The sequence below is a fragment of the Mobula birostris genome, chromosome 24 (assembly GCF_030028105.1).
Source record: "Mobula birostris isolate sMobBir1 chromosome 24, sMobBir1.hap1, whole genome shotgun sequence".
NCBI classification, from domain to species: Eukaryota; Metazoa; Chordata; class Chondrichthyes; order Myliobatiformes; family Myliobatidae; genus Mobula; species Mobula birostris.
Window position 1 is genome coordinate 59,826,421 of NC_092393.1, and position 27,925 is coordinate 59,854,345.

Here is a 27,925-nt window from a genome sequence, read left to right on the forward strand (position 1 = left end):
AACAATTTTCTGCAGATGCTGGAAATCTTGAGTCACGCACACAAAATTTTGTAGGAACTCGGGTCAGGCAGCATCTATGCAGGGAAATAAATAATCAACATTTTGGGTCAAGACCCTTCATTAGGATGCTAATCTGTGTCTCCTGGTTAATCAGAGGCACTGACAGAGAAACCTCCTCATGGGCTCTTACTGAATTCTGTGTTTACCACATTTCACCAGTTGTAACTGTTTGAATATAATTGACTGCGGGATGATGTGGAAACTGCACCTTGGGTTGATCTATCAGTTTTTCTCCTACGTGGTTAAATGACGCAGCAGCAGGAATATCTGCTGCTGGTGTAGAAAGAATACCACCACCCTCCCCAGTTCACTCGTTCCCCTCTACCAACCACTTTCCTCCTCTCAAGGACTTGTCCCTTTCACCTTGTTCTTTTCAGGAAAGCAACAACTCACCTGCACTCACAATCCAGTGCACTACTGTGCTCTGATCGTGATCTCCTCCATGTTGGAGAAACCAAATCCAAATTCTGTGTGTGTGCTGTAAGAGCTTTCCAATATCCTGTGACTTTGGTTCTCCAAACTGCTCCTTCTGACCTGTTTTGTTCAATGTGATGGCCAGAGTAAGCTCCAGGAACAACCCATCTTGCACCTGGGCACCATGGACCTTGATATTGATTTTAACAAGTTTGGGTGCAGTTCTATTTTTCTGTCCCCTTCACAAATGTGGTTGAACCTTTGTTTCAATTAGTTTTTCTCTTTTATTGCTAAGATACCCTGGCTCCCTTCTCTCCGCCACCCGCCCCCCCCCCCCACCCACCCAGCATCTTTCCCTTCCTGCAACTTAAAGTCCTGCAGAAAGCTCTCAGCCAGAAACATTGACTGTTCATTCATTCCATAGATGCTGAGTTCCTCCAGCATTTTGTGTGTGTGTTGCTCTGGAATTCCAGCATAGGCAGAATCTCTTGTTTATTCTAAACAAGTTTTCTCACTTTTCCCTTTTCTAGTGAAGAGATGCCAACGTACTGACTGTTTTCTCCGTTGTTTCTCCAGATTTCCAGCAGCTTTTCACTCTGGATGTCTGGTTTCAGGCTTTCGTACCTCCCAGTGCTTACTTGTTAACTCTTTATTGATTGCTGCAGGTATTCAAACGTTCCCTTTACCAAGAATGTCGAAAAGTACATGAAATACAGAGTGGAGCATGTTGAAGAAATGATCGAGAAGCTTTTTGATACCTCAGCATGACGATCCAGTATTACTGTGCCAGACACAACTGCCAATCATTTATTGAAATATTGTGTAAATAAACTATTACTTGAATGAAACTTCCTGGTTATAATTGTTTTCAGTTGTGTCAATTAACACTGACTTTGCCAACACCACCCAGAGAGCGAGTAAATTGGAACATTGACTTGGGTTCAATTCCTGCTCTTGTCTGAAAGGAATTTGTCCCTATGACTGTGTGGGTTTCCTTGCACATTCCAAAGATGTATGAGTTATGGCACCAGAAGCCTGGCGACATTTGTGGGCTGCCCCCAGCACATCCTCGGACTGGGTTGGTTGACGTACATGTGTAAACAAAGCTAATCAATTAAATTTATGATAATTTATTCCAAACATTATCACAGCTACATGATATAATAAAAGGTTTGAAAAGCTAAAATTGTACAGTAATTCTCCACATTTTAAAACATCTTTTCTCCTCTGGAAATAAAAGTTTAAAAAATATACTAACAATCTCTCAGCAGTGATATTTTTCTTAATCCTCCATCACTATATGCTTGCTTTCTTAAAAAAATAATTAAAAGCATTTTGAGTGGGACAAACATTTCCCCCAAGTCAGTGCAAAGTAACTTACATATAGAGGAACAGTTCAAGCTGCTTTGTATGCAGGCACTGTGCCAGGTTTTTAATTTGACACAGCTTTACGTTCAGAGAGTCTCCTGCATTATAAACACGGTACAGGTGGTAACGATCTTTGAATTTTAGGGCCAGGTCCACTTCTTGGGCTGAGAGCTGTACGTAGTTCTTGTCAGCTTTGCTGGTGGATTTAACCTCTATGAAGGTGTCCACCTGTCCCTGGCTCACGGACGTAAACACCACCCTGAAGTCATAGGGCAGCCCACTCTCGCCCTTCTCATTCACCCAATTCACAGCTATCGGCTTCAGCTCGCTGTCGCTCTCCTTCCAGTCCATCAAGAACCCGTGAACCAGGTGCTCCCCCCATTCTCCGATGGCTCGCTTATCTATCTTGTCCTCGCTGAAGATGACCGCCTGCGGCCGTTCCACCGTACTGTGTATCACCAGCTCCTCCAGTGCCTCCTCGTGGGGCTGCTCCTTCTGCCACACCGGAGCATCCAGGGGAACGGCTGGCCGGAAAGCGCTGGCAGCCGCTCCGTTGTGTTGGTTACGGTTGGTTCCCGGTTTGGACACTGACGTTTCCTGGCTGTATGGTACAGACATGAAATAATGGTGTGAAACATCAATATTTACCCAGCCCAGCCTCCTACCCTCACCCTGATGCACACAATTCTAACAGCTGTTTTCTGATTACAGAGATAATACTCTGGTAGAGAAAAGATGCACAATGGAATAATTCCTCCCAGCAAATCATAGAACAGAGAATACAGTACAGGCCCTTTAGCCCATGATATTGTGCTAATCCTTTAACCTACTCCAAGTTCAACCTAACCCTTCCCTCCCACATAGCTTTCCGTTTCTCTTTCGTCCATGTGATCATTCTTGTAAGCCTTCTCCATTGCCAACACATTCTTTCTTAGAAATGGGGCCCAAAACTGCTCACAAGGACCTGGAATGAGATCAGTTGCCTGCTGAGGTCAAGGTGGCAAAGACCACTGGGAGCGATCTGAAGCTACTCCCAGTCGGGATGTGGTAAGCCAAGGGCTCAGGTCTATGATAGTGGACCAAAGGACGGGAGAGGGCGGAACCTTCTGAGCATCAGGCGGTGACTTGTAACAGATTGCTAAAAGGTGGAAGGAGGGAATTTCAAAGACAAAATTTATTATCAAAGCATGTATATGTTACCATATACTACCTTGAGATGCATTTCTTTGTAAGCTATTCTCACAGGAAAATAACAAAATACAGTAGGATTTATGAAAACTATAGATAAAAAGCAAGGATGTAATGTTGAGGCTTTATAAGCACTGGTGAGGCCTCGGTTGGAGTACAGTGCGCAGTTTTGGGCCCCCTTAGCTAAGAAAGGAGGGTTATGAAAATGATTCCAGTATTGAAATGCTTGTCGTATGAAGAGTGTTTGATGGCTCTGGGCCAGTACTCACTGGAATTCAGAAGAATGAAGGGTGACCTAATTGAAATCTATCGAATGTTGGAAGTCTTCGATAGAGTAGGTGTGGAGAGGATGTTTCCAGTGGTGAGGAGTCTGGGACCAGATGACTCAGCCTCAGAATAGAGGGATGTCCATTTAGAATGGAGATGAGGAGGAATTTCTTTAGCCAGAGGATGGTGAATCTCTGGTATTTGTTGCCACAGGAGGCTGTGAAGGCCAACTCATTGGGTACATTTGATGTAGAGGTTGATAGATTCTTGATTAGTCAGGGCATGAAGGGATACCAGAGGGTGGGGAGTAAATTTCGACAGGACTGAGAGGAAAGAGTGGAAAATTCACTACAACCTTCCAGCTCAATTAATATTGGCACTTGCTGCGACATCCAGGGTGTAAAACTGATCTATAGAGTATGATTAGTGGAAGAGCTTCCTGCTGGGACACAGGACACTCTGATCCGGAGAAATTCACTCTTGGTTTGATTTTGGTGCACTGTCTGTTCTGTGGACAGGGATGGAACACGCTGAACACAAAGATCAGATCCTCCCTGGAAGGCCAGAGGATGGCACAAATCAGGCCTGTGGTTGGAAGCCTGTCTGTGTTTGTGGGTGGGAGGGAGGGTGGGCAAGGGGCTTACACTGTCATTCCCTGGTTCTGTCCTGTCACTTCTGCTCAGGTTGTTCTGCTGAATGTTGTGGTCATGCTATGCTGGCGTTGGAATGTGTGGGAACAATGGGGCTGCCCCCAGCACGTGCTCAGGTGGTGCTGGTAGTTAAAGCAAACAAGGCGTTTCACTGTGCGTGATGAACAGACCGGAATTTGAGATCAGACTCTCCCACAGCATGGCATGCACAATGACTGAACGAGTTGCCGTGTCCTACCCTGAGTGTTTCTCATCATCAGCAGGCAGACCATCTTCTGTTTTGCTGTCGGCGGGCTGCAGGCAAGCTGGTTTGGTCTGGACAGGATCCACCTTTGGTTCCAGGGTTGCTGGTGGACCAGCATGGGCTGTAGAAAGTAAACCAAGCCCGTGAATATATTTCAAACACCCGAACAAAGATACAGCTCTACAGACAAACAGGAGAGACAGTTGATGAATGGCCTTTCCTCTGTTGACACAAACTGGGGCACCGGTAACTGACCAGGCCAGCACCATCTCCCAGAGAAGGTGGTGGTGAATAGTTTCAGTGTTATGGTAAAGGCACTTTTACGATGGTGTGGGGAGAGCTGTCGTATTTGGATGCAGTGTTAGAACACAGAACAGTACAGGCCCTTCAGCCCCCGACCTTTAAACATACTCGAAAGATCGATTTAACCCTTCACTCCCACACAGCCCTCCATTTGTCTTTCAGCCACATGCCTGCCTAGAGATTCTTTAATGACCCCAACACATCTGTCTCTACCACCACCCCTGACTGTGTATTCCACCCCTACACTTTCCTCCAATCGTCTTAAAATGACACTCCATTCTTTAAGAAGCGAGGGAAGCCGAAGAGAGGAAATTATAGGCCAGTTAGTCTGACTTCAGCGGTTGGAAAGATGTTGGAGTCGACTGTTAAGGACGTGGTTTTGGGGTACTTCAAAAAGGCCAGAGTTAGCATGATTTTCTAAAGGGGACATCTTGCCTGACAAATCAGTCATAAACCTTTGAGGAAGTAACAGGCAGAACAGGCAAAGGAGAGTCAGTGGATGTTGTTCATTTGGATTTTCAGAAGGCCTCTGATAAGGTGCTACACAAGAGGCTGCTTAACAAGATAAGAACCCAAGGCAAGTACAAGAAATCTACTAGCATGGATAGAAGATTGGCTGACTGGGAGGAGGGAAAGAGTGATAATAAAGGGGGCCTTTTCTGATGAGTGGGTCTGTGTTGGAACTACTGCCTCTCATGCTATACGTCAATGATTTGGATGAAAGAATTGAGGGCTTTCTGGCCAAGTTTTCCAACAATATGAAGATAGGTGGGGGGCAGGTAATGCTGATGAAACAGGGAGTCTGCAGAAGGACAGAGACAGATTGGGAGAATGGGAATTGAAGTGGCAGATGGAGTACGGTGCTGAGAAGTGTATGGTCATGCACTTTGGCAGAAGGAAAAACAGCGTGGACTATTTTCTAAATGGGGAGAAAATTCAAAAATCAGAGGTACAAAGGGCCTTGGGAGTTGTTGTGCAGGATTCCTTAATGGTTGACTTGTAGGCTGAATTGGTGGTGAGGAAGGCAGTGTTGGCATTCATTTTGTGAGGACTGGAATTAAATGTAATGTTGAGGCTTTATAAGGCGTTGGTCAGACTGCAACTGGAGTATTGTGAGCAGTTTTGGGCCCCTTATCTCAGAACAGATGTGCAGGCATTGGAGAGGATTCAGAGGGAGTTAATAAGAATGAAAGGGTTAACATACAGTATGAGGAATGTTTGGTGACTCAGGGTCTGTAGTCGCTGGAGTTTAGAATGAGGGGGGAAACTCATTGAAACCTATCAAATATTGAAAGACCTAGTGGAGAAAATGTTTTCTATAGTGGGGGAGTCTAGGACCAGAGGGCACAGCCCCAAAGCTGAGGGATGTCCACTTAGAACTGAGATGAGGAAGAATTTCTTTAGCTAGAGGGTAGTGAATCCGTGGAATTCGTTGCCACAGAAGACTGTGCAAGTCAAGTTATTGGGCGTATTTAAAGCAAATGTTGATGGGTTCTTGATTTTTCAGGGAGTCAAACGTTACGGGGAGAAGCCAGGAGAATGGGGTTGAGGGGGATAATAAATCAGCCATGGTGAAATGGTGGACCAGACTCCACAGTCCGAATGGACTAATTCTCTTCCTATGTCTTACGGTCTAAAGAAATGCAAGTGAAATGGTGATCATGTCAGGCAGCGTCTGTGGAGGAAAGGATAGTGTTGATGGTCCACAACTATCATCGGAAATGAAGTTGCTGGAAATGAAAACCGTTTTATAATTACGGGGGGAACAGAACAGCGAATACAAAGGGAACTTCTGCGATGGGCTGGAGGCCAAGAGAGGCTGTGGTTCCAGTAGGGGTGCTGGCACTGGGAAAAACAAGTCGGGCACACCCCTGTTCCGGTGCTGTGCTTTACTACATATTAAAACAGAGCAAAAGGCCCTTCAACCCAACGGTTCCACGCTGACACAGCACCCTCCCTGCTAGTCTCATTTACTTGCACTTGGCCCATAAACCTCCAAGCACCCCCTGTCTCGGCTACCACCCGCCATTCTATACACTTCCCATTCCCCCCACCTTCATATTCTGGCTTCTTCCCCCTTCCTTTCCTGAACAAGGGTCTGTGCCTGAAACACTGACTGTTCATTCCCCTCCATGGACGCTGCCTGACCTGCTGAGTTCCTCCAGCATTTTGTGTGTGTTGCTCTGGATTTCCAGCGTCTGCAGACTTTCTGGTGTTTATGTTTGATTCCTGAATTCTCCAGTTCTGATGGAGCTTACTGACCAGAGAAATTATGTGCGTTTTCACAAAATACTCTGCAGATGCTGGGGTCAAAGCAACACTCACAACACGCTGGACCGATCTTTTCCACGGATGTGCGTTTTCCTCTCCCTGTATGCAGCCCAGATTGCTGAGAATTAACAAGTTGTTATTTCAGATTCCTGGCATTTACAGTTTTTGATGGAAATGCGAGACTTTCTCTTCTCACTGCTTGAAGAAAGGAATACGCTGACTCCCAAAGGTGAGTGGTGCAGGAGAGCGGAGAGTGCTCTGCAGTGAAACCGAGGGCTTACCTGTGTGCGAGGGGTGGTTCTGGCCGTTCTGTAGCTCCGGCGGCTGCAATTGATCTGCACTGGGCTTTGGGCTTGTGGTGGCTCCAACATTACTTTGACCAGCTGGATGAAAAAGGAACACTAGTTATTGACCAGAACCATCAGCTCTCGGGCAGTAACTCACAGGACAGACACTCAGCCCTCGGACCATCAGTGGGGTAGGGGGGAGAGGGCAGAGGAGAGGGGGGAGACTAAGATGAGGGGGAGGGGAAGAGAGAGAGAGAGAGAGAGAGACACACACACACACACAGAGTGCATGTAGGTCCATATGTGCATGTGTGTATGCGAAGGAGGAAAGAGGAGGTTTGGGCAGGAAATTCCAGAGCAGGAGCCCTACTAACAGTGAGAGGTCAGAGATGTAAGGGGCCAGGGTTGAAGGAACACGATATCGAGGTATCACAGAGGTAGGGGAGATCATTTGTTGAAGATCAAAGCCTGAGAGGGATGGAGCTTGTAAACCAAGCAATAAAAAATCGCAAAGGAAGGTGAAGCTTGTGCACAGACGATGTCTGGATGTCTGTAGCAGTGGGTGTGATCTCTCCTGCATTACTGTAAAAGCCGACTCACCTGGGCGTGGAGGGTGCTGGTGGCTACCAGAAAGCACCTTATCGCCTTTATCGCCAGTATCAGACGGGGGTGCTGGAGGTGGCCACATCTTCATCACCGCGTCGACTGCTTTGTCTGAAGACGACAAATAGAGGTCTAATAACTACTCCGCAGAATGCAACCTCACCCCAAAGTAACTCACTTTACTGAGCAGCAGACTATGAGGGCAGTGCTCTGTGTGACTATGCTGAGTGGCAGCTTGGCATAGAACAGTTATTACCCCTCCACCATCAGCCTCTTGAACCAAAGGAGATAACTTCACTTTCCCCCAGCACTGTAGTGTTCTCACAACCTATGGCCCCACTTTCAAGGACCCTTCATCCCATGTTCTTGATATTTATTGCTTACGATTATTTCTTTCTGTTATTTGCACAGTTTGTTGTCATTTGCGCCCTGGTTGAACAGCCAGTTAGTGGGGTGTTCCATTGATCCTGTTATGGTTATTATTCAATTATGGATTTATTGGGTATGCCCACAAGAAAATGAATCTCAGGGTTGTATACGGTGACCTACGTGTAATTTACTCTGACTAGATGGGCCAAAGGGGCTGTTTTTGTGCTGGAGTGCACTTTGACCTTATCCCAAGGCACAGATGAAGGAATTGAAGGAAACTTTATAACAGAGGGACCGGATATACAAACTCCCCTGGTGGCTTCTTGTTCAGAGACGTGTCAGTCTCACTGTGGAGGGAGTGTTTTATCCAGGGTTGGACAACAGTGGTAAGGTTAGAGGAATGGTTTAATAGGAACCTGAGGAGAAGTTTTTTTTTAAATTATACACAGTGGGTGATTGATATATGGAACCAGCTGCCTGAGTGCCTGTGCTGGTTACGTTTAAGGCGGCGGCCGTCCTGAAAGATATCGTATGTGTTAACTAGGGGCCGTGCACAATCCGGATTTGATGGAGACAGCCGTGAGAAGCATGGAGGAACATCTGGAGAAACTTCTGAAATGCCCGCTTCGCTGCTGCTGCGCGATCGAGAATCTCTGGAGGGGAAAGCCCCGAATCCTCGGCTTTGCCTACTGCCTGTCGCTGGGGTCGATCCGCTCGGCAGAGATGGTGCTCGGTGTTGGAGGGCTGGTTGGGAGCTCGGAGTTTTCAGACGAACTCGGAGTCGGACTGTGGTCGGATGCTTCCAGGATGCTGCATCGGCAAGTTTGCAGCACTGGAGGGTTCACCGTCTGCGTGAGATGATGGGACTTTCGAGAGACTTTGAGACTTTTTACCGTGCCCATGGTCTGTTCTTATCAAATTACGGTATTGCTTTGCACTGTTGTAACTATATGTTATAATTATGTGGTTTTTGTCAGTTTTTTAGTTGGTTTGTCATGTGTTTCTGTGATACCATTCTGGAGAAACATTGTATCATTTCTTAATGCATGCATTACCAAATGACAATAAAAGAGGACTGTGTGTCCTCATAATCTAATCTAAGTACGTGGACAACTATGCGGATAAGATGAGTTTAGAGGGATATCGCGCCACGTGTTGGGAAATGGGATGGGCTGGAATATTTCCACCTGCTCTCTCTCGACTCTGAATGCAGCTACAGAGCAGCCTCACCAGAAGCAGTCATACCCCGAGAGGCTGGAACATGCACCACACTGACAGAAATACTCAAGAGTATTTTGTTCACTAGACAGAATTCAGTTTTTCATAAGAAGTCATTACTACAGCATTGAAATACTAGACACCCCCCACTATAAGAAGTATCCTCTCCACACCGACTCTAAGCCTTTCAATATTCAGTAGGTTTCAATCAGATCACTCTTCAATCTTTTGAAGTCCAGTGAGTACCAGCCCAGCACACTCTAATGCACGGAAGGCACATATAATGTTCGCATTCATTTCAAGCGGACTGGCATATAAAATCAAGGATGTGATGCTGAGGCAGTGGTCAGGCTGCACTTGGAGTATTGAGAGCTGGTCTGGGCCCCTCATCTCAGAAAGGATGTGCTGGCATTGGAGAGGGTCCAGAGAAGGTTCACAAGAATGATCCCAGGAATGAAAGGGTTAGATATGGCCCTTGTGGCTAAAGGGATCAGGGGGTATGGAGGGAAGGCTGGTGCAGGGTTCTGAGTTGGATGATCAGCCACGATCATACTGAGTGGCGATGCAGGCTCGAAGGGCCGAATGGCCTACTCCTGCACCTATTTTCTATGTTTCTATGTACTAGGACTGTTTGATGGCTGTCAGCCGACACATGCCGGATGTTAAAAGAACGAGGGGAGATTTCACTGAAACCTATCGAATACTGAAAGCCATAGAGAGAGTGGGTGTGGAGAGAATGCGGGGTGTCCAGGAGCAAAGGGCCCAGACGCAGTCAGAACTGCAGCACATGCAAATTCCTTACGGACAGTGGTGGGGACTGAAGTTGGGTCACTAGTGCTGTAATCACATTCTGCTAACTGCTACACTACCGAGCTGCCCCTTCTGCATTTAAAAAAAGTCTCACCCCCACCCAGCGTTGAGTTAAGCAATCACCAGATTTCAATCTTACCACTCAACCAACAAGAGCTGTATAATGAGACCATAACTCTTTAGCATCACTTGTAAAACGGAAGGTGAACACAGGCCCTGACCTCTCCTCCCCTGTAACCCTTCGAGTAGAAATCTCCCTTACTCGGTACTGCGTCAGGATAAGCATGAAGGGATGACTTGGGAGGCCAGCTGGCCAGCGTCCGCTCTTCGTCAGCACTGTTGTCTTTGTTCTTGTGGTTTTCTGTACCGACTGGAATCTGCGCTTGCACCTGAGTGGCTGTTTTCTCTGATAAAGGAAATTGAGAACATTACTTGTGTTTTTCCAACGTAGAACCCAGCAACTACCTAAACCGACACACATCAAAGTTGCTGATGAACGCAGCAGGCCAGGCAGCATCTCTAGGAAGAGGTACAGTTGACGTTTCAGGCCGAGACCCTTCGTCAGGACTAACTGAAGGAAGAGTTAGTAAGAGATCATTCTGCTGCGTTCACTGGCAACTTTGATGTGTGTTGCTTGAATTTCCAGCATCTGCAGAATTCCTTGTGTTTTTGTAACTACCTAAACCGACTGGCCATTTATTCTCAGGTACCTTCAGGCGTTCCCCCTCAACGTGCATGGACTTGTGTAGGCTGAAGGGACGTAATTACTGGCTTAATGAGTATGGCACAGAATTGTGGGCTGAAAGGTGACCTGGTTTATGTCTTGACAGTCAATGCCTTTTGTCCCACAACCCACAGTTCTATTTTGGATTATTACTGCCTTTCTCCCCAGGCAGCAATGGCCAATACGGCAACTGGAGGAAAGTACAGCGGTGATGTCAGAGGTAGTTTGTTTGTTGTTTTTATTTAAACACGGAGTGGTGGGAGTGTGGAATGCCCTGCCGTGGGTGGAGGTAGAGGCAGCTGCATTAGGGACACGTGGGAGGGAAGGGTTACACTAACACAGAGAAAATGCCAGAAGGGCTCAGCGGGGTCAGGCTGCATCTACGGAAATGAATAAACAGTTGACGTTTTGGGCTGAGACCCTTCTTCAGGACTGGAAAGGAAGGGGGCAGACGTCAGAATAGGTGGGGTGGGGTGGGACAAAGAGAGGAGAAGGAGGATAGCTAGTAGATAATAGGTGAAGTCAAGTGGATGGGAAAGGTAAAGGACTGGAGAGGAAGGAATCTGATAGGAGAGGAGAGGGATGTGGTCCCGGTGCAGGTCGATGGGGGTACGGAGGGACGTGGTCCCAGTGCGGGTTGATGGGGGTACGGAGGGACGTGGTCCCAGTGCGGGTCGATGGGGGTATGGAGGGTGGAGGGAAGTGGTCACAGTGCGGGTCAATGGGGGTAGGCAGGATAACGGTTTGGCTCTGAAGGACCTGTTGCTGTGCTGTGGTGCTCTGTGTCTCTGACAGAAAAACAATTAGGAAATCCTCTGATGTGGAGATACTGTATCGTGACAAACAGACAGAGACACCACAGGTGATGAGCAAGTCTGATCCGCTCTCGCCCTCACCTGTAAATCGTGGCTCTGTCTTTATCTCGGCTGCCAGAGGTATTTCCCACTCCTCTTCACCTTCGGGCAACTCAGCAACATCTTCCTTCTTCAACAACTTCTGCAGTGCTTTTGAATCCTGGGGGTGGAAGAGGTTTCAAACTAAATCCGAGCAAAATGATTCAACAAGCAACCAGGCCCTCAATTGCTGCGTAGCCTTAGGACCTGAGAAATTCTGGCACAAAGGCCTCTAGTTGTCTTTTCAACATTTTATTTAGAGATGCAACATGGTAACACGCCCTTCCAGCTTAACAAGCACCATGTGACCACATGTGATCAATTAATTTACTAATCTGTACGCCTTTGGAATGTGGGAGGAAACCAGAGCACCCGGAAGAAACTACTCAGTCATGGGAAGAATGCACAAAGTCCTTACAGACAGCTTGCAATGTAATAACTTTACACTAACCGCTACACTACTGTATCATCCAAATCTCATCTACTGTAATGCCTCTGACATCTGACGTGGACCAAGTTGCTGCACATTGGCTCCAGATTGCCACACAACTACCTCCCGTTCCTGAGCACACAGGAACCAGCCTCCCCTCCACAGACTCTGTTCAATTTCTCCCCGCCTCAGTAAAAGCAGCCAGCATAATCAAAGACCCCAACCACCCCAGACGTTCTCTCTCCTCCCCTCTCCCATCGGGCAAAGACACAAAAGCCTGAAAGGGTGTACCAGCAGGCTGAGGACACCTTCGATCTTGCTCAGACACAAAAAATGCTGGAGAAACTCAGCGGGCCAGCTAGCGTCTATGGGAAGGAAGTAAACAGTTGACATTGTGGGCCAAGACCCTTTGTCAGAAATGTCCGATGAAGGGTCTCAACCCCAAACTTTCACAAGTATGCTCCCTGGCCTGCTGAGTTCCTCCAGTATTTTGTGTCGCTATTCCTGTTGAATATTTCTGACAAAACATATTGACCTGAAATATTAACGGCGTCTCTCTCCGCACATCACATGTTCTGTTGTACTGCATTGTATTTTGTTTCCACGGGAAATTACTACAGTGCAGCAAGAGTCTCTTTGATGGGCAGCACCGTAGTGTAGGGCCGGCTCAGTTGCTCTGCAGTGCCGGCAATCACCGACCTGGGTTCACTTCCCACCGCCGAATGGAGGGAGTTTGCACGTTCTCCCCGTGTCCACATGGAGTTTCTCCAGGAGCTCCAGTTTCCTCCCACATTCCAAAGACGCATGGGTCAGGGTTAGTAGGCTGTCCGCATGGTGTGCTGGTGACACATTTCACTGTACAGTATGTCTCGATGTACACGTGAGAAATAAGACTAATCTCTTTCTTTTAATCTCATTTGATCCAGTTCTATGATTCCATCAGCAATAAAGCCACAGTGATCATTTGTCACCCACTGCTGAGGGATTACTAAAAATGGAAAGGAAAGATACTTCTCTTAAAACACATTGGCTAACTACCCAGCCTATCAGGAGTGCCAAATTAAAACAGGCCATTTCTAAAGTTTCCAACTTGAGACCCGTATCAGAATCAGGTTTATCATCACTCACAAAAAAGAAACAAATTTCATGACATATTTGAGTGATGGTAAACTTTTGAGTGAGTGAGGATATGGGTCTCTCCCTGCCCCCTTCCCACTCTCAGTCCACAATACAGACCCATATCCTCACTCACTCAAAGATTTACAATCACTCAAATATGTCATGAAATTTGTTTTTTTTTGCAAAAACAGATTTCATGACGTATGTGAGAGATGATAAACCTGATTCTGATATGGGTCTCTATTGTGGACTGAGAGTGGGAAGGGGGCAGGGAGAGAGGAATCATGCTTGGGAAAAGGGGAAGGGAGAGAGCAGGGAGTGATAAACACCAGAGAGACATTCTGTAATGAAGAATAAATCAATTGTTTGGTATCAAATAACCTTGCCTGCTGTCTCAGGGCAGGGTGCGTCTGCACATGTGCCTCCCCATTCCGACACCCCTTCTCCACCACCTGTCCCACGCCCCTCTCTACTTCACATTGACAAATACAGCACTATGCAAAAGTCTTAGACACCTTAGCTGTATATACGTGTTTAGGGCTACAAGGTAGAATAGTGGTTGGTACATTTCACATTACAGGCGATCCGGGTTCATTTCCCGTCGCTGCCTGCAAGGAGTTTGTATGTTCTCCCAGATTTCCTCCGGGTGCTCTGGTTTCCTCCCACAATTCAAAGATGTATCGGTTGGCAGGTTAATTGGTCATTGTAAATTGTCCCGCGATTAAATTGGGGGATTACTGGGCGGTGTGGCTCAAAGAGTCAGAAGGGCCTATTCCATGCTGTACCTCAATAAATAAGACATTTGCACAGTGCTGTAACAGTTGTAATTTTCACTGAAACCCGTCCTCTTTTCACATGAACATAGAAAGATTACCTCAAAGCAAGAGATGAGACTTTGTAGGAAGCGTTCCAGTTCCTTTTCAAGTTCCTTATTGTCAAGACTAAATAATTTTACAATCTCTCTAGAAAGATAATGGAATAACAATTACATTAAAGGAAAGAGCAAAGCTTCAAACCCCACTTCACAGTTGCTTATTTTTATTTCATAAATTTTCCAGGAAGTGAGATTGTTAACCCTTTTTTTTTTAAACATTTAGTCTCATCCTATCTTCTCTCTGGGGAGGAGCCACAGTGAGCAGCCTCAAGATCCACACTCAACAGTTCAGAAACAGTTGCTTCACCATCAGATTTACGAACAGTCCACAAACCCATGTACACTACCTTGTCATTTCATTTTGTTGTGCCTTAGTTCATTGACTTGGAGCCCAAGTCACAGGGCATATTTAAAGTGGAGGTTGTTGGGTTGGAAACCACCTTTTTTTAATATATGTACTTTTTAACAAACTCGTGTATTTTTCGCAGTATGTAGTGGTTCATCCCCACTGACCAGCAGAAAGCGGTATAGCAGCTAAACTAACAGTTTATCACCTTTCTCATTTTTCATTGGCTAAGAATTAGCACGTGATGTATTTGTTTTAATATGTAGTCTATTAACTAGTTTATTCCTATCTAAGGAATTTCTTATCTATAAAAGTGAGGGGGTTTTTCACAACCATCTTGGCATCTTGACTTCTTTATTCCTTTGTCTTTGCATCGATGCTCAGCTTTTTATTTATTTTGTTTGCTTAATATTTGTATGTTTGCTTGTACTCCAAAATAAACTGAAATCTTGGAATTAAGACTGCTCGCTGTTCCTGACTCCTGGAAGAACCCCAATGATCAGAAAATAAACAGAGATCCAACAAAGTTGATAGGTTTTTGATTAGTTAGGGTGTCAAAGCTTATGGGGAGATATGGCCCAATTCTACTCATATGTCTTATGGTCTAATTATTTTGTAATTTATAGTAATGCTTAATATTTTTGCACTGTACTGATTTCAAGTCATATAAGAATTGTAGATACACCTCAGAACATCACAGAAACAAGCCTCCCTTCCATGGAGTCTGCCTATCATCTTGGGGCCCAAGCCCACGGATTCCTCGAAGTTGCTGTGCCAGTTGATATGGTGGTTAAGGAAGAGTATGGTGTGAAGGCCTTCATTGGTTGGGAAATGGGAGTTCAAGAGCTGCAAGGTATTTTTGCACCTCTCTAAAACTCTGGATAGACTTCACTGTGTTCAGTTCTTACAGGAAGGATGTGGAAGCTTTAGAAAGAGTGCAGAGCTTTATAGTACCAGGATGTTATCTTACAGGCTGAGCAAGCAAGGGCTTTTTTCCTTCGGAGTGACGGAGGATGTGAGGTGTTTAAGATTATAGCAATGGCAAATACCAAAGGGCATCCATTTACAGTGAGTGGAAGAAAGGATGTCAGAGGTAGGTTTCTACCACCACAGAGAATAGTATGTGGGGTTGGGGATAGAGGCAGATACATTAGGGACATTTAAAAGACCCTAGATTTGCACATGGATGTAAGAAAAATGGAGGATTCTGGGCTGAGTAAGTGAAAAAGGATAGGTAGATAGAATAGTACAGCACAGTACAGGCCCTTCGGCCCACAATGTTGTGCTGACCCTCGAACCCTGCCTCCCATATAACCCCACCACCTTACATTCCTCCATATACCTGTCTAGTAGTCTCTTAAACTTCACTAGTGTATCTGCCTCCACCACTGACTCAGGCAGTGCATTCCATGCACCAATCACTCTCTGAGTAAAAAACCTTCCTCTAATATCCCCCTTGAACTTCCCACCCCTTACCTTAAAGCCATGTCCTCTTGTATTGAGCAGTGGTGCCCTGGGGAAGAGGCGCTGGCTAACCACTCTATCTATTCCTCTTATTATCTTGTACACTTCTATCATGTCTCCTCTCATCCTCCTTCTCTCCAAAGAGTAATGCCCTAGCTCCCTTAATCACTGATCAGAATGCATACTTTCTAAACCAGGCAGCATCCTGATGAATCTGCTCTGTACCCTGGAGAGCGATGCTGGCTGGAGCCAGGGCTTGAGGCTTTGGCTTTTGGTAGGGTCACCCATGCCAAACAGGTCAAAGGGTAGAGGATTGATCATTGCTCCATGGAAATACACAAGTGTGCTCGGCACACTGTGTTCCTAAGCTGGAGTGACTTCAGCTGCAACTTCACCGAGCTGTGGTCTTTCGCGATAAGCCATTGCTGTGACTGGAACCACAAAAAGATGCTTTTTCTTTTAAACCACATTTTATGAAGGAATAGTTATAGATTTCAGGGTATTATTTTCATCTGAAATGTTTTGTATTTTTTTTATTTAAATGGAGAAGATTGTTTACCTGCAGATATCGATATGCGAAGTGATGTGATCTTTCTGAATATAAAAGGTCTTCTTACTCTTCAGGTGACAAACAATATCCTCTTTCTCAAACACAGAGTCAGCATCAGGCAAGGTCAGTTGATAATAGAGATACAGCTTACCAACCTGAAGTAGTAATCAGGCACAAATATCAGGATTAATATGCAACCCATCTCCACATTTCACAAATACACAGTCATGGGTGAAAGAACTCCTCACGTCTGTTAGATCAGGGGTTCTTAACCTGGGGTCCTCATATTAGCGATTTACACCCTGGAAAGTATCTGGCTGCCCACTCAATCTATGCCTCTTATCACCTCTGTCGAGTCACCTCTCATCCTCCTCCGAGCCAGAGAGAAAAGCCCGAGCTCGCTCAACTTGTCCTCATAAGACACGCTCTCTAGTCCAGGCAGTATCTTGGTAAATCTCATCTGCACCTCTCTAAAACTTCCACATTCTTCCTATAATGAGGTGTCCAGAACCGAGCACATTACTCCAAGTGTGGTCTGACCGGAGTATTTGTGACTCTTGAACCCAATCCTGAATCAGCTACCCATATTGGACCTGGTGGACAACTCCAATCAAGTACAATTGAGTATAATTGGAAATCGAGATCCTGTTTATGTCAGATGACAAATAGAATCTCAGTTTCTACCAGGACCAGAACCGAGCACTATACTCCAAGTGTGGTGGAAACAGGGCTTTACAGAGCTGCAATGTTACCTCGCAGCTCTTGAACTCTTAAACAACCCAAGTTTGTCTAACATTTCAGTTGTAGTGAGAACTAGGCCTCAAACTGCGGTGTCACCTGTTTGCAGCCCTCCCAGGAGAAAGGCATCGGAGCTACTCTCCAGTACTCACTCGGCAGAAGACAAGCTATATTATGTTTGGACTGCAAACTGCTGCAACATTCATGGAGTCAGGGACTTGGACTATATATTTTTCTGTGTGACAGTGTTTTACTGCTGTCTTATATGTGCTTTGCGCTGTGTCTGACTGTTGGTACTGTGTTTTGTACCTTGGCCCTGGAGTAATGCTGTTTCGTTTGGCTGTATTCATGAGTACTCATATATGGCTGAATGACAATTAAACTTCAACTTCCCCTTATAGTTCAAACCCTCTAATCTAGGCAGCAACCTGGTAAACCTTTTCCTTCATTCTTTCCAAAGCCTCCACACCTTCCTGTGAAAGGGCAACTGCAACTGCACACAATGATCCAAGGCACTTTATACCAAAAGCCTCTCTGCTTTTTCAGGCTGATGCATAGCATTCTATTGCACGTTTCAAAGAATAGCCAATACTGGTAGTAAGCTGCTAGGACATCAGTTTCCAGTATAAAACATACAAATAGCTGACATACATGGACCACCAGGCTCAAGGACAGATTCTGCCCCGCTGTTATAAGACTACTGAACAGTTTCTAAATGGATTCTTGATCTCACAGTCCACCTCATTATGACTCTGCATCCTATTGTTTATCTGCACTGCACTTTCTCTGTAGCTGTCACACTTTCCCTCAGTCTCCAAGAGGACCACAACCTTGCCACGATTTGGAGGCTGGCATGCCTCAGTGACCCAGAGAGCGATGCTGGCTGGGGTCAGGGCTGGAGGCTTTGGCTTTTGGTAGGGTCACCCATGCCGAACAAGTCAAAGGGTAGAGGTCAGAGTAAGAGTAGCCCACCAGTTCTCCAGGTTCGGGGGTTCAGCTCAGGGCTAACAGCCCTGTCTGGGAAAACAAAACTGTTAGAGAAACAGCAATGTAGAATCCCTCTACGTCTGAGTGCAACGGTATTCCTGAGTCTCCACCCGGGACTTGCCCGACTGACAGCAGTGAAAACCGAGAGGGAGCTACTGACAGGACGAAGGAAGTCCTGAACACCACCAGAGATAAGGACCTTCATTGCTGCCCTAAACACCAGCGGCGTAACAGACAGAGACAGACGGCTCAGTGCACTGCGTAATGATTGGATCTGCATGAACAGTAGGCAAGACATGCTTTTTACTGTATATCGGTACAGGTGACAATAATAAACCAATTCTAGTTCCAATGTACAAAATGTCCGATACTTCTGTCAGAAGAGACAGAAAGGACGTCCAAAATTCATTTCAAAAAGTACAGAGCGTGTGCTGGGAGGAATCCCTCCCCAATTTAAAGGGACCCCAGGGTCAAGTACTTTACTGATGTCTTCATAACGGAATACTTACCTGGTAGAAAGCCATGGATTTGAGAGTTGCAACAATATTATTGCCTTGTAGTTCTTCATACAAGTCGGTGCGGTGATAAAACCATCTCTGGATGAATGGAGTGAGAGAACGGACAAAGTTTTGGACACGAGGACAAGGTCTGAAATCCTCGGTCTGGGCTTCTACAGTGATGCAATTGGAAAGTCGCTGCACACCGCAGATTTCAAAAAACAAGTTGCGATCTTCCTCATTAAATCGGATCTCTGGTGAAAGGAAATGGTTACCGATTATACGCGGAAGTTCCAAAATATTTTCTTGCAACTCTCTCTGAAGTAGGCTCAGGTTTCAACTGCTTTCAGTTATCCTGACCAAGTGTCCATTTCTTACATGACCCAGACAACAAGTACAAGCAGATTATTAATTGAGGATTCTTACACAGATAATGAACATCATAAATGGGAGCTCTGGCTTCCTTCAATTCCCCCATTCCAGTCCATCAGGAATGAGAGCCAATATATCCCCTCAAATGGTCAGTGCTGTATAGATTGGGGCATGGCTCAAGACTTTTGATCCTATATAACTTAGCATTACAACTGAAGACACTGATGCCTCGCATCCGTCCTACAATCTCTTTGACCCACCCCATCATCAAACAGGAAGTACCATGGCATTAGGACAAGGACTGTTCTTTCCCCAGGCCGTGAGACGACGGAACTCCCTGCAGCACCCAGGTCTCACCACGTATGAAATGCCAGTAGTGCTATACTGTTTACTCTGTAACTTGGTGTTGCCAATGCACCTTACGCTAAACGTCAATCTTCTGGAATACATTTTTATTATTTGTTAATTTATTACTTTATGTGTTATGTGTTTGAGTTATATGTACTGTTTTGTCCACCTTAGTCCCCGAGAAACGATGTTTCATTTGGTGGCATACATGTGTACGATTCAATGACAAGCAGCATCCATCGTCAGGAACCCCCACCACGCAGGTCATGCTCTCTTCTCGCTGCCGCCTTCAGGAAGGTGGTACAGGAGTCTCAGGACTCACACCCCCAGGTTCAGGAACAGTTATCACCCCTCAATCATCAGGTCCCACACCACCAGGTTCAGGAACAGTTATCACCCCTCAACCATCAGGTTCCTGAACCAAGGGGATAACTTCACTCACCCCATCACTGAAATGTTCCCACAACCTATGGGCTCACTTTCAAGGAACCTTCATCTCATGTTCTCGATATTTATTTCTGTATTGTTATTATTCCTTTCTTTTTGTTTTCACACAGTTTGTTGTCTTTTGCACACTAGTTGAACGCCCGAGCTGGTACGGTCTTCCATTGGTTCTATTATGGATTTACTGACTACGTCCGCAAGAAAACGAATCTCAGGGTGGTATATGGTGACATATACATCTACTTTCATAATAAAATTACTCTGAACTTTGAATATACTGACCAGTCTCCTCTGCACTCTTTCCAACACAAACATATTCTTCCCATTGTGTGGAGCCTGTAACTGTATACAGTACTCCAGCTGAAAGCCATTCTGATGAAAAGGAATCATTTAGGGCCATAGGAGTGCCTCTGGAAGTCTATACTGTGGAGCAGACAGGGGCAGCATGGTTAGTGCCCTATTACAGCGGCAGGTGTAGGACTTTGGATTTGATTCACGCTGCTCTCTGCAAGGAGTTTGTATGTTCTCCTGGTGACCGTGTGGGTTTCCTCCGGGTGCCTCAGTTTCCTCCCACATCCCAAAGACGTACAGGTTAGGGTTAGTGAGTTGTGGGCGCGAGAAACATGACACTTACAGGCTGCCCAGCACATTCCTCACTGATCTGATTTGTCACAAACGACCCATTTTACTCTATGTTTCGAAGTCCACGTGACAAGTCGAGCCAACATCCATTTATTCATTCATCTAGCTATCTATTTATTTAGCTTTATTTCCTCTGGCCTGTGACGACTGACAAAACCTCTCTGATCCCACGCGCCTCGTCCCGCATGTGCAGGGTCTCAACACGGAAAGCTGAAGTGTTACCTTGCTTGCTGCTCCTGTTGGGCTGACGGTTCCTCTCTGCAGCGGGCACAGTCAGCAGACACAGAGAATGTGCTTTAAATATGCGCTCCAAGTGCTTATCATCTGGTATGAGAGGGCAGCTGGCCAGGGAGACCCAGCGATTATCCTTGGCAGGAAATATCCTCTCCTCTTTAATCATTCCTAAGCACACAGGCAAGGTGAGATTAACAGAAAGGACAGTGTTATTAGCTCAAGTACATGACAGTGAAGGCAAAATACTGAAAATCCTACAGAAGGTAGTGGGTACAGCCCAGTATATCATGGGTAAAACCCTCCTAACCATTGAGCACAGCTACATGAAACCCCACTGTAGGAAGACAGCATCCATCATCAGAGATCCCCACCACCCAGGCCATGCTATTTTCTTGCTGCTGCCATCAGGTAGAAGATACAGGAGCCTCAGGACTCACACCACCAGGTTCAGGAACAGTTACCACCCCTCAACCATCAGGACCTCAAGCGAAAAGGGTATCCAGGGGGTCAGTGTGGACACGGTGGAGGATTACAAATGCCTGGGGATACGAATTGACAATAAACTGGACTGGTCAAAGAACACTGAGGCTGTCTACAAGAAGGGTCAGAGCCGTCTCTATTTCCTAAGGAGACTGAGGTCCTTTAACATCTGCCGGACGATGCTGAGGATGTTCTGCGAGTCTGTGGTGGCCAGTGCTATCATGTTTGCTGTTGTGTGCTGGGGCAGCAAGCTGAGGGTGGCAGACACCAACAGAATCAACAAACTCATTCGTAAGGCCAGTGATGTTGTGGGGATGGAACTGGACTCTCTGACGGTGGTGTCTGAAAAGAGGATGCTGTCTAAGTTGCATGCCATCTTGGACAATGTCTCCCATCGACTACATAATGTACTGGTTGGGCACAGGAGTACATTCAGCCAGAGACTCATTCCACCGAGATGCAACACAGAGCGTCATAGGAAGTCATTCCTGCCTGTGGCCATCAAACTTTACAACTCCTCCCTTGGAGGGTCAGACACCCTGAGCCAATAGGCTGGTCCTGGACTTATTTCCTGGCATAATTTACATATTACTATTTATTATTTATGGTGCAACTGTAACGAAAACCAATTTCCCCCGGGATCAATGAAGTATGACTTTGACTATAACTACACTCATCCATTGAGATGTTCCCACAACCAATGATCTCACTTTAAGGATTTTTAATCTTGTTATTTACTGCTATTCATTTATATTTGCATTTGCTGACTAAGATGCATATTCCAACTCACCTCATTGCCTAGTACTTGGCCCATATCCTGCTAAACTCCTGTCCTCCGTGCACACATCCACATACTTCTTAAAATGTACCTGCCTCAGCCATTTCCACTGGCATCCCACTCCACGTATCTGCCACCCTCCATGAGAAACAGCTGTCCCTCAGGTTTTTATTAAACCTTTCGCCTCTAACTGTAAATCTATGTCCTCTTGTCCTGTGGTGAAGGGGTGCCAAATGGTGTTAATTATGGGTGCAGAGGAGATTTACCAGGATGCTGCCTGGATCAGAGGGCATGTCCGATGAGGACAGGTTGAGCGATCTAGGGGTTTACTCTTGGGGCGAAGGAGGATGAGAGGTGACTTGATAGCGGTGTACAAGATGATCAGAGGCTTAGATAGAGTGGACAGCGCAGAAATGCCTAATACAAGAAGGTATAATTTTGAGACCACAAACATGAGAAAATGTGCAGATGCTGGAAATCCAGAGCAAAACACACAAAATGCTGGAGGAACTCAGCAGGCCAGGCAGCATCTATGGAGAGGAATAAACAGGTGACATTTCAGGCCGAGACCCTTCATCGGGACAGGAAAACAGATGAGAAGTCAGAGTAAGAATGTGGGGGGGGGGGTGAGGAAGAACAAGGTGGTAAGTGATGGGTGAAGCTGGGAGGAGGGGAGGGGTGAAGTAAGGAGCTGGGAAGTCGATTGCTGAAAGAGATAAAGGGCTGGAGCAGTGGGAATCTGATAGGAGAGGGTAGAGGACCATGGAGGAAAGGGAAGGGGGTGGAGCACCAGAGGGAGGTGATGGGCAGGTAAGGAGGTAAGGTGAGAGAGGGGAAATGGGAATGGGGAATGGTGAACGGGGGTGTGTGTGCCATTACTGGAAGTTGGAGAAATCGATGTTCATGCCGTCAGGTTGGAGGCTACTCAGATGGAGTATGAGGTGTTGCTCCTCCAAACTGTGTGTGGTAGTAGAGGAGGCCAAGGAGTGACATGTCAGAATGGGAATGGGAAGTAGAATTAAAATGGGTGGCCACCAGGAGATACCACTTTATCTGGTGGACGGAGTGTAGGTGCTTGGCGAAGCGGTCTCCCAATCTATGTTGGGTCTCACTGATATACGGGAGGCCACACCGGGAGCACCGGTTACAGTAGATGACACCCACAGGCTCACAGGTGAAGTGTCACCTCAACAGGAAGGACTGTCTGGGGCCCTGAATGGTAGTGAGGGAGGTTGTTTGGCATTTGTTCTGTTTGCAACGACAAGTGCCAGTAGCAAGAACAGTGGGGAGGGATGGATGCACAAAGGAGTTATGATTGGAGAGGGGGGTGTCGGGTGTTTTTTTTAAGGGGTAGAGGCAGATACGTCAGGGGTATTTAATAGTCTCTTGGATAGCCACGCAGATGATAGAAAAATGGAGGCCTACGTGAGAGGGAAGGGTTAGATTGACCTTAGAGTAGGTTAAAGGGCTAGTACAACATTGTGGGCTGAAGGGACAGCACTGTACGTTGCTGTACTGTTCTACTATGTATATACTGATATCTACTTTCCTCCCTGTAGAATCAAGATGCAGTACTTGCCTTTCAGTGTCTGGCAGTAGCGGGGTATAAGTTCGACTGAGTCATCAAAGTCGTTATACTTGCAGCACTTCTCAGCTGTAGGCAGACAAAGAACAGAAATGACAATGAAATGGCCGGTCAGGCTGCTCACGCACAACAGAATAGCTTTTTATTTGGAGAGACAAAAGAACCCCTACGTAACTGAGGTAACCTTTATGTAAATTACACGATGCATAGGCCAGTTTAATATTGAATATAAATGAAATTTTTAAAAATGATTAGCTTTATTTGTCATATGTATATCAAAAGATGCAGCAGGGAAATGCGGTTACTTAAGGTTGTTATGGCCAGAGGGGATAGGAGGTGCGGATAATCTCCCACTACCAATTAAATGTCCCCAATGGAGTGCATCTCCAGTAGCCTCTAACAACCAAGTCCGGCTCCTGGCTTTCACGTGTGGCTTAGCTATTATGCCCAGCAGAACTGTTTCTACAAACAGAAGGGGCAAAGGTGGGTTACTGGCGCCTTAAAACAAGTCACTTCAGGTAGGTGGGGCTTGTCAGCCGTGGTTGAAAGCTCAACCTAGGAGGAGTAAAACTCTGATCTCAAACCTCCCACTGCCTTATCTCATGGGGAAGGCGTCAGCATTAAATCCCCAGGGAAAATTCAGAGCTGGCGTCCCTAAGGCAGTCCTACACTGACTGGCATCTCCTGTGACACAACTGGTGCCAAACTGTATCGGCCTCTCCCATGCCTTTGGATTCACCGGCTGCATGGAGAGGGGAAGCCTGCTGCGTAGACAACAGCTCGCTCCGCTTGTGTACCGCGTAGAGAGCTGGGATGCAACATCCACACTCGACCCCGAACAACAGGGGGCCTCGCTCAGTGAAAAGGCATCAAATCAAACCAGTGAGAAATGTGCTGGGCTCCAACACTGAATGCCCACAATTTACTAACCCTAACCCATACAGCATTGGAACGTGGGAGGCAACTCACCCGGTCACAGGGAGAGTATGTAAAATTCCCAGTGACAGGAACTGAACCTGGGCCTCTGGTGCTGCCATTGTGGTAAGCTGACAGCTGTGCTAAGAGTTGCCTGACCTTGTAAAATAATCAAGATTCAAAATTGTTTGAAGTCATTTCAAGTACGCAAGTGTAAAGGAAAACAAAATTATCGAAGAAAAGAGGGGCTGGCATGGGAGAGGATTCAGAGAAGGTTCACAAGGATGATTCCGGGAATGAAAGGGTTATCGTACGAGAAATGTTTGATGGCTCTGGGTCTGTACTCGCTGGAATTCAGAAGGATAGGGGGGAGTTCTCATTGAAACCTGTCGAATGTTGAAAGGCTTAGACAGCGTAGACATGGAAGGACATTTCCCATGTGGGAGAATTCGGGACAAGAGGGCACAGCCTCAGGAGAGAGGGACATCCATCTAAAACAGAGATGCGGAGAAACTTCACGTCACATGCCAGTGATAATAAACGTGATTCTGATTCTGAATCTGAATCTCTTTAGCCACAGGGTGGTGAATTTGTGGAATTTGTTACCACAAGCAGCTGCGGAGGCCAGGTCGTTGGGTGTATTTAAGGTGGAGATTGCTAGGTTCTTGCCTGGCCACAGCATCAAAGGTTACGGGGAGAGGGGCTGAGGAGGGAGAAAAAGGATCAGCCATGATTGAATGGCGCAGCAAATCCGATGGGCCGAATGGCCGAATTCTGCTCCTATGTCCTATGATCTTATAATTCTTACTCCGGATCCAACAGAGTACAAAAACAAACACAATAAGATAAAGAACCTAACAATAAAAATGTAAGATAACCTGGATACATACACTGATTGTATGTCCATAAAGTGGTGCTAGGCACAGGGAGTGTCAGTATATGAGGTGGTTCTGACAGGAAATGATAAAGGAGTGCTGTTGGGGTGGGTTAGGTTGGTGTGTGAGGGGAGGGGCATTGGTCTGCCTTAGAGACAGTTACTTTCCCTGAGCACTGTGTCTGGCGGTCCCGGCGTGGATGCTACGTAGCTCCCTCCCTGATGGGAGTGGGACAAACAGTCCACGAGCAGGGCGAGTGGGATCCTTCCTGATGTTACTGGCCTTTTTTCTGGCATCCTTCTAAATAGATGTCCTTGGTGGTGGGTAGTCTGGTGCCAGTGATGTGTTGGGCAGTTTTGACTACCCATTCTGGAGCCTGCCTGTCTGCTGCAGGGTGTTTTCCATACCATGCAGTGAGGCAGCAAGTGAGAATGTTCTCTACTGCAGATCTGTAGAAGGATGCAAGTATAGATGAGGGTAGTCCAGCTCTCTTAAGTCTCCGCAGAGAATAGAGGCTTTGGTGGGCTTTCTTGATCCAAACTTCTAAATATACCTCTTCTGAATTACTCTCACTGCAATCAGCAGCCTGTAATTTCCTTTTAAGCAAAGAACTTTTGAACTGTCTTAACGTTTTCTTTCAGCGGAGAGTTAACCATTTAAGGAGTGAAAGCCGTACCACCAGGCTCAAGGAGAGCTTCTATGCCGCTGTAAACAGACTCTTGGACAGACTTGTACAATAAGCTCGTCACTGTGTCTCGGTACATGTGACAAAAATACACCTATTCCAATTGCAGTATTTTGCCAAAGCCCAGCAGATGTCATCCAGGGCGTGACCTCTGCAATGCATTATTTAGTGTGGACAAGCTTGAATTATGGGTAGTTACTCAGGGTGACAAAGGTTAAATTTGTTACAATATCTAACTCAAGTGGTAGGTCAGAAGAGAAAATCAGTTAACTTAAGTCTGTCAGTTTTTCTCTAACGGGGGAGAAAAGTAAAACAAACTTTAGGTTTTGCAAAATCACTTACCTAGAATTGCATAAATCACAGACACATCCTGCAGGACAGAATTTTCAGGCAACGACATCGTACCACATATCAATACAAGCAGGTCTACATAGTGTCGCATAGATGGTATTTTCTCTACATTCAGACTCTATAATTGAAGCAAATTAATCACACTGAATACGGACTCTGACAGGAAGCATCATGAGAACAGAACATACAGGATATTTCCAGAGGCAAAAGTTACAGAAGTCATTGATACAGAAAATCGTCTCCCTCCAAGTTAGAATACGGTTGGTTCAATACTCGGTTAAGTACTAAAGCTGACAATGACATTTCGTGCAGCACTAATGGGATGTGGTACTTCCTGACGTGCCACAGTTTGCAAGATATTGAGCTCCCCTGTGCAGGCCCACACCTCACTATCCCTAACCTGAACGTCTTTGGGCTGTGGCAGGAATGCGGAGCTCCTGGAGGAAACCCACATGGTCACCGGGATAACATACAAACTCCTCGCAGGCAGTGGCGGGGAGTGAACTAGATATACACCAGGAAGTCCGGTTCTGGTTCAGCTAGAACCACCAGTCTCCTCTTCCTCACTGTCTCACCTAGCCTCACACCCAAACGACAAGGCAAAGGTCACCAAGATTACAGCCATTTAAAAGATTTAGCATTTTGCCAGAAATTTCCCCAAGCAGGAACCATCCTTGAGGTTGTTATTTAGATATCCAGCATGGTAGCAGGCTCTTTTGGCCCGCACTGTCCAACTAACCTACCAACCTGTATGTCTATGGAATGGGGGGGGGGGGGAGGAGGAACTGGAGCACCCAGAGGAAACCCACACGGTCACAAGGAGAACGTACAAACTCCTTACAGACAGCGGCCAGAATCGAACTCCGATCTTACAGCCGGCGCTGTAACGTGATGCGCTAATCGCCTCGTTACTGTCCCACTGTTAGAAGCAAGGATTGCTCCCCATAAAGAGAGCCCCCAAACTTCCTAGGCCATTTAACTTGCAGTAAAGGCAGAGGTGTTGGCACGTGGTCAAGTGGTTAAGGCATTCGTCTAGTGATCTGAAGGTCGCTAGTTCAAGCAGCGTGTTGTGTCCTTGAGCAAGGCACTTAATCGCACATTGCTCTGCGACGACACTGGTGCCAAGTTGTATGGGTCCTAATGCCCTTCCCTTGGACAACATTGGTGGCGTGGAGAGGGGAGACTTGCCGCATGGGCAACTGCTGGTCTTCCATACAACCTTGCCCAGGCCTGCGCCCTGGAAACCCTCCAAGGCGCAAATCTCATGAGACTAACGGATGCCTAGAAAAAGAGGCAGAGGTGGCCACAAACTGAGATATCTGGTGCAAAGAATACCTTTTGAAACAGATCCTTCAGGTCTTCCCTTTGACCATAAAATGGAGCAAGTAGACGCGGTTCCTGGAATGACCCTCCCGCTTCGTGGATTTTGCCTTTGTAGCGCAGGAACATTCTAGTTGGATCATTCCAACATACCTCTTTCAGGTGGTAGAATTTTCCACTTTCACTGCTTCAAAACAGAGTCAAGTTTTAAGTGACACCACA

General features: G+C 46.3%; 2 protein-coding genes across 10 annotated transcripts in view; one reads left to right on the top strand and one right to left on the bottom strand.

The window, feature by feature from the left end:
- exoc7 (exocyst complex component 7) overlaps positions 1–1,322 on the top strand; it is a 46,454-nt gene extending 45,132 nt beyond the window's left edge. For all 9 annotated transcript variants that reach the window (XM_072241909.1, XM_072241910.1, XM_072241911.1 and 6 more), the window contains one exon: positions 1,140–1,322. In XM_072241909.1, the coding sequence (XP_072098010.1) occupies positions 1,140–1,242 (103 nt within the window). In that variant the 3' untranslated portion in view covers positions 1,243–1,322. The remainder of the gene's footprint in view (positions 1–1,139) is intronic.
- LOC140187266 (uncharacterized) overlaps positions 1,317–27,925 on the bottom strand; it is a 158,703-nt gene continuing 132,094 nt past the window's right edge. The window contains exons 38-50 of the mRNA XM_072242400.1: positions 27,719–27,890; positions 26,375–26,501; positions 23,552–23,626; positions 20,703–20,882; positions 18,687–18,928; positions 16,462–16,607; positions 14,093–14,180; positions 11,673–11,790; positions 10,315–10,458; positions 7,653–7,766; positions 7,047–7,148; positions 4,186–4,312; positions 1,317–2,443 (exon numbers count right to left, since the gene is read on the bottom strand). Of these exons, the coding sequence (XP_072098501.1) occupies positions 1,852–2,443; positions 4,186–4,312; positions 7,047–7,148; positions 7,653–7,766; positions 10,315–10,458; positions 11,673–11,790; positions 14,093–14,180; positions 16,462–16,607; positions 18,687–18,928; positions 20,703–20,882; positions 23,552–23,626; positions 26,375–26,501; positions 27,719–27,890 (2,227 nt within the window). The 3' untranslated portion in view covers positions 1,317–1,851. The remainder of the gene's footprint in view (positions 2,444–4,185; positions 4,313–7,046; positions 7,149–7,652; positions 7,767–10,314; positions 10,459–11,672; positions 11,791–14,092; positions 14,181–16,461; positions 16,608–18,686; positions 18,929–20,702; positions 20,883–23,551; positions 23,627–26,374; positions 26,502–27,718; positions 27,891–27,925) is intronic.